The sequence below is a fragment of the Leucoraja erinacea genome, chromosome 10, assembly GCF_028641065.1.
Source record: "Leucoraja erinacea ecotype New England chromosome 10, Leri_hhj_1, whole genome shotgun sequence".
NCBI classification, from domain to species: Eukaryota; Metazoa; Chordata; class Chondrichthyes; order Rajiformes; family Rajidae; genus Leucoraja; species Leucoraja erinaceus.
Window position 1 is genome coordinate 24836492 of NC_073386.1, and position 7031 is coordinate 24843522.

General features: G+C 38.3%; 1 protein-coding gene across 6 annotated transcripts in view; it reads left to right on the forward strand.

The window, feature by feature from the left end:
- The window catches only part of LOC129700913 (fizzy-related protein homolog), a 78052-nt gene that overhangs the window by 36139 nt on the left and 34882 nt on the right, over nucleotides 1-7031 (forward strand). For 5 of the 6 annotated variants that reach the window (XM_055641724.1, XM_055641721.1, XM_055641725.1 and 2 more), the window contains 2 exons: nucleotides 656-760; nucleotides 2282-2374. In XM_055641724.1, coding sequence (XP_055497699.1) covers nucleotides 656-760; nucleotides 2282-2374 — 198 coding nt within the window. Of the gene's footprint in view, nucleotides 1-655; nucleotides 761-2281; nucleotides 2375-4036; nucleotides 4271-7031 lie in introns of those variants that run through there. The other variant, XM_055641726.1, reaches the window with a different exon arrangement.

Genomic DNA, 7031 nt, shown 5'->3' on the forward strand with positions numbered 1-7031 from the left:
AGTCCTTTACCCAACCTCTTTGTTCGCATATGTATGGACTACATCGAGGAAAGCCAAGCAGTCACAGGGGGAGCAGACAGACTCTACACAGTCTCACTGGGGCTGTGCAGCAGCTGTGCAATGTTATGCCAGATCTGATTATGAATTTACAGTAGTGCCCAGCTATCAATGGCAGAGTTCAGGGCATTTTGGATATCAAACTTGGGATTTTAACAAATTATTTTCTCTCTTTCCCTCTTCCCCTTGGAGGAAGACCATTATCTTGATGCTTTGTAGCAGCGGGTGGCCATATCCCATTAGATAACGTGAAAATTTAAAAAAAAAACTGTAGGTGCTGAAAACAATGAGCAGGTCAAACATCATCTGTGGAAAGAAAAGTTAATGTTTTAGTTCCAGCATCCTTCATCAGAAGTGGGGGTAAAAGCTTTGGGTAGCAATAAGTTTCTCTTTGTTCTATTCATCCCTTCCCCAATTTATCTGATAGCGATTGTCCAGTTCTGGATATGACTGCAGCTCATGGAGTGCAAGTGTTTATAATTGTACTTTAAAGAGACGATCAGTGGTCGTCAAGCAGCTACAATTAATTTTATTCTGTACTAAAGCTTATAATTGCATTAACGTGCAACTTTTGTTCTGATACTGCCTTATTTTGCAGGTTAGTACACACGGCTATTCCCAGAATCAGATCTTAGTGTGGAAGTATCCATCCTTAACGCAAGTTGCCAAACTAACAGGGCATTCATATAGAGTGCTCTACCTGGTACGTGTTGTAATGCTGTAAATAATTTTAGAGTTTGGCTCCAGTGCTGTAGATTCTTTAGTTATTTAGTTGTTACTGGGCAAAAAATGCAACATTTATAGGTGTAGATTGTCACCAAGTGACTAACTCAGATAATGTTTTGCATTTCCTTAAGAATACCTGAAGGGAAGTGCAGCATTCTCAGTCTGTATGCTGCAACTTCTCATTTGAAACTTATCAGAAAACCTAAAGCACTGACACTTCCCATTGATTATTTTCCACTGTAAAATCAATAAGGTATATTCAGGAAGTCTTAAATTGTATACAGTCTGATTGAACAAGAGTAATGTTGTGGTCTTCAATTTCACAAAGCGATGATGTCTACTTCAGTTATTTAATGTTCCTCAAGTTCTATTGTTTTGATTGAAAATCTTGTACGGTGTCTGTGAGAGATAAATTTTGATCTATCGATTGTGACTGGAACATCTTTTACTGGCACAAGATTTCAGCGTTTACATAATTTATACAAAGATTATTTGCACACAAGTAAATCATGCAATAGTTTTGTTTTAATCTCCAACGGCTTTTTTTTTAACAATTTACATTAAAAAAAAAAGATATTAAGAAATCAAGTAACTTCACACTTGTCTTTTCAAATTCCTGAACAGCCTTCTATCACTGCCTTATCTATAGGCAGAGAGCAATTCCTCACTAGAATTAATTTTATAACTAACACGCTTGCAAATTATTTTCAAAGCTGGGTCCTTGCATGGACTTCTGAAAGTCTGGCTGAAGGGGGCACTCTCAGTCAGTGAGCAACAGATTTCTAGTTTGAGTGTGGCGACTGTTTCAAATTAGTGTTTCTGTCAATGCCTTTATTTTTAAATCAGATTTCCCCCTGCATTTGCCTCATTAAATTACTGATGTCCTTATCATTCAAGACCCAGAGGATTAATGCACCATTCTGTACTTTTGCAAACTAAAGTTAGTCATTTAAAAACATAATTACAAAATCCAAAACATTATTGGTGGATGAGTCAAAGTACAGGAATAAAGAGCTAATTTGTACCAAGCCATTTCAACGGGATCAGGTAGTAGAAAAGGTGTTTTAAAAATATTACAAAATCAGTGACAGAATTGTCAGTAACTTTTCAAGCAAAGGGTTGAAGGGTTTAGTTGTACAAGGCTTGCTGAAGAGTTTTGAGGAAACTAAGATAAATAATTCAACAAAGGACACACAGAGGGTAGGTTTTCTTTCGCTGTGGAAAATGGGTGTTAAAATGGTGGTCTCCTGTTAACATAAGGTTATATATTTGCATATCTAACCATAATATCCATTAGGGCAGTACACAAATCCAATACACGGATCCTAAAATTATACAGGAGATCCAGTTGTATTTCTGACCTACACATGCGGCATCCAACCAGTCTCCTGTTAGTCATGGTGGGGCTATTGCCCACGAGTTCCTATTGTCCATATATATGCACATGTACACTTTCTATTTATGGGTTGGAATGATTTCACCTTTCATTGATCTTTAGGCTATATCACCAGATGGCGAGGCTATTGTGACAGGCGCAGGAGATGAAACTTTACGGTTTTGGAACGTTTTCAGTAAAACCCGCTCTACAAAGGTACCAAGTGTTTTTACACTATTTGCTGGAAAACAATGATTATTTTTGAGGGAAAAGCTTTGGTAATCAGTTGTGGAAAATATACATTTTGTTCCTTTTACAACATTTCAAAATGCTTAAACTGTTGGGTTTTTTTGCATCAGTTTGATTCTAACATTGAATTGCACGTGTTATTACATACAGCAGAATAGTAATCACCAGACTGATTTGGGATTAAGTCATTAAAAAGATCTTTTAACTGGGGAGGCATTTGCTGTCCCTCATTTCAAATCCAGTGTAGTTGTGACATCCTGCTTTAAGATTAAATATAAATCTCTATATTTGTACCTTTTTCAGCCTCCACATCCCACATTACTTCACAAGAAATGGAGCAATTTCTGAAAGTCTAGTTAATTAGTGGGGGAAACAGGTTAGAAAAGTGCACACAATAAAATCCTACAATCAGCTTGCAACAAAACCTAGAATGTTGTTGAAACAGTGATTTCCTACCCCCTCCAAACTCTAATTCACCTCTCTCACCCATTTTGATTCTCATCCACAAGGCCCTGTGCAGAGCAGCACATGCTACAAGTAAACTGCCTTACTATCACTATGGAGCCAAGCATCACTCTTGTTTATTAACACTCCTGTGAAAGCCTTGGGTTATTTTTAAAGTGACAAATAAAACTGGAACTGGAACAACTTCATGGAACCACAAACATTTGCAATACAAGGACCATACACAGGAGGCTACTGAACCTTCACAGATACAGTGTGATAAAAGAAAGATCATTTGGACAAATATACTTCCAAGCTTTCCCTTTGGGGCCCTGATCTGTTAGTGGTGTTGGTGTTCTCCCTGTAGTTCCAAACACAATTATGTAGCTGTTTATCACCCAGACCTTAAGCATTGCCTGCACTTGTCCTGACCGACAAAATTACTCAAGGTGCATCCTGCGATATGCAAAGATAGCCTTGCCTTCCTTTATTCACTAGCTATGGCCACTTAATATTCTCTCCTTCCACTTTCCATACTAAGAGCAAAACATAGGCAGTGCAAGGACTCCATCTACTCAGCCCAGCCCCATTCATTTGCCCCCTCGTTCTTCCTGAAGGATTTACTTCCTCCCCCTCTGTCACTACATTCCCACTAAACTGTTGACTACTTTGCTACCACCATTTGAGCTGACAGCATAAATCATTTTCTTACAATTTCAGAATTACTTTCAACACTTCCTGGGCCTCTGCCCTTAAGTTGATGATATCCCCTCATGTGCTGCCCTTTACAACTCTACACCATACAACCACTACCCCCTTAATCATGCTTTTGGAATTCTAAACTCTTAAATAGTAGAATTTCCTAAAATTTCCCCCTTAGTTTCGTCCATTAAACCCATTGCTTGGACTAATTATTCCCAAGGAAATTTCCATTGCTCCAAACCAATCATTTATTCTTCTTTGAATTGAATATTTTTCATGCTAACAATGCAAGTTTTTGGGAGCAAATTAAAGTTAACAGTTGTATTTAATATTTGTGCTGTTAGATTTTTTTTTAATAGTTAAAAGGCAGCAATTCAAATAAGCTAAACGGTCTATTATTATGTCTCCCTAATGTGGTAACTTTTTGCATACATAAAAGGTGCTTCCTGCTAGCACTGTTAATTGTTTAATCTCTTTTTTTAGGAATCAAAATCTGTTCTTAACCTTTTTACAAGGATACGATAAAACTGTCCCAAAGAACACTGCTAAAGCGGATTCCGTCATTCCCAAACATAAGCAGCAGTAAAGTTCATCAGAGCTTACATAACCCCCTCTTCACTGTTTTTGTTCAAGTGGTCAACGCTCTTTCATTTGATGAGATTGAGGCTGATTGGACAGGAGAAAGTTGGGACATTAATAACTCAACTCAACACAGGTGGATGAAAAAAAAACAAAATTAGTTTTGTGTTAAGGGAGAGAGTTCACTTTATATGTATCTATTTGTACAATGTGTACAGAAACTATTTATTGGACTAAGGCTGACACTTTGCTCTGTTAATGCTTGCATGGAAGTGGGAATGTGGGATTGGATCTAGAATTTCTTTGAATCTTTTGTATAGAAAAAAACATGAAGAGACTTATTTGTATTGTCTTTAAAAATTGAAAAGGAAGACAACTGGTTTTTATTATAAATTAACCATGCCCATTCCATGTGATCATTTAACAGTATTTGCTTCTGGAGCTAAGAAATTTCATTTTATGTAATTTACATTGCACTTATGAATCTTGTTCAGTTGGAGTAAAGTCATTACAAATGGGATCCATAATTAAAAAATATTTAACATGCAAGTTTAAATTTTATTTACAAACTACCTTCTAATGATTCTTAAGTGAGGAGAACCAGTAGTTTGATATCTGCCTTATCATTTTAAGAGTAGCCACTGTAAATGTCCTCCTAGCATCATCTCTCTAGATAGCTTCAACTGAACCTTCATCAGGAACTATTCTATTTCACTTTTGGGATCTAGATCTGAAGTTGCAGCGTTTTACATATTTGGCCTAACTTGTAAAAACATCTACCATAATAGTGCACATACTTTTTTTTTCTGTTGGACCAAATTGGCTAAACATTCATAATTATTAAATGGCTTTTGAAGGGAACAGCTTTGACCTGTAGCTCCTTTCCACTTACCAAATGCACACAAGAGCTTGAACCTTGGACAACAGCTGTAAATAAAGGTTCTTCACAAGCCTTCTCCTGGCATAAAATATTGCTTTCTGGCAATAAAGGGTTAAGCTAATTTCCTCATGAAAAAAATGGACCATTGCTTGGTAGCTACCTGTTAGCAGCATCCTTTGGTCAAATTTGCCATTGCCTTTAATGTACCACCATTGCCTTTGTTGATTGAGAGGAAAATAGTACGTAAAGAGCAAGGCCTCAAACCTAGCTTGTGTGGCTATAGGGCAAGAGTGATCCTTGTACCCCTATATACCACTGACATTTGGGCTACCTACATACAGCAGGCACCCTGCAGCATCAGAAAGATACCACTAATGCCATATCTGCACGATCCTCCATATTCACTGGAAAGATAAAACCCAGGACCAGGTCCTCTCCTACATCAATAACCTCTGCATTAGGTTCCATGCTGCATGCACTCAGTTGGCAGCTTCAGTGCAGTTCACATTGTTGATATCACCATATACCTGACACGCATTTCATTCACGGATGAAAATAATTAGATGAACAGAGAGAATTCAATATGTTCAGAGCATCCTTAGAAATTAAAAAAAACATGTTTCTTCCTGGCCCATGATCATTCAAGAGGAGCAATTGTATTGAGAACCTCAAGTCCATGCTCCAGGCTCACACGGAAGCCCAGTGTAAACAGCGAAAGGAGTGTCTCACCTCACAACCCCCCCCCCCAATCCACCATCAATGGAAGAGAGCATGGTTCCCATCAGTCACCTTAGGCTCCACAGAACTAGAGTTGAAAGCCCAGTGTAAACAGCTCAAGTTGTCCTCACTTCTGGGTGCCAGCCAAAGGTGATGAGCAGAAAACAGTGGGAAATGGTTCCACTTGGAGCCGAAGGTTGCATTTTCAAACTGTAGGTGGTATAGGATAGGAAAAAAAGTTTAAAGAAAAGTATTTATTTAGGAGTGTACGAGTTTCAACTCATCACAGATTCTTAAACCCCTCAGCATTCGCAGAAGACCTTATTCCACTGTTCAAAAAGCATAACAGTTTGGAGAAAATTTAAAGATTACCACTGGGGTCTTAGGCTAAAGGAGGTCTTGCTATTTACAAACATCTACAGCAGAGAGACTATCCAATGCCCCACCTTACCCCCTGATTATTTTGTTCCATTTAATCCCCTCCCATACTATTTATTAATTTCCATTTGATATCTTTACTATTGTTTTTACCCTTGTGCATGACTATTGTCCCTGCTATTGTTAGAATAGGAGCAAGATAGTCCACCTGGCCCCTAGAGCCTGCTCTGCCACTTACAATGTTCAAGGCTGATCTACCCCAAAGCTCAGCCATTCTGCACCAATTCCTTGATCTTTTGAAAATGTATCTACCCATTTGAATCTGTCCAATGATCTAGCCTCCAAAATCCTCTAGTGTAGAGAATTTTGGATCAAATGCGCCACATCTTTGTGCTGACTTTCCCCTTCCTCCTGGAGTTCAAACACAGTGTTTCTCAGTGCTTCAATGATGTTAAAGATTAGAAAACAATATGTCCTTTTTGGCTACAACCAGTTTTCTTCCAATGATAACTGTCTGATGATTGTAAATGTGACCATCAAGGATTAACTGCAGGTTTAGTTTTCCTGGCCAGTGTACCTGAAACTTGCACGTGTTAGAATAGAAGGGAGCATAAAATCTGCCAAAAAGCAGCTGTAGACTGGATGCAAAAGAGCAGCAACTACAGTAGGAGGAAACTTAAACTCCCCCATCCCAAAATTCAAGAGGGAGATTGCAAGTTTTGAAATCTGTGACAGGAATACATGAATTGAACACCAGGTAGATATGGTAGTTGCTCCCCATAACAAAAGCTTAAAACTTACCTGATTATGATCAGGCCAGATAATATGTGCAATTGAATTTGTTTACCAGATGTGGAACTGGGAATTGCACTCCCATGCATCAGTCCTGAGGATGATCCAATTTTCCCACCAACTGTGCCATCA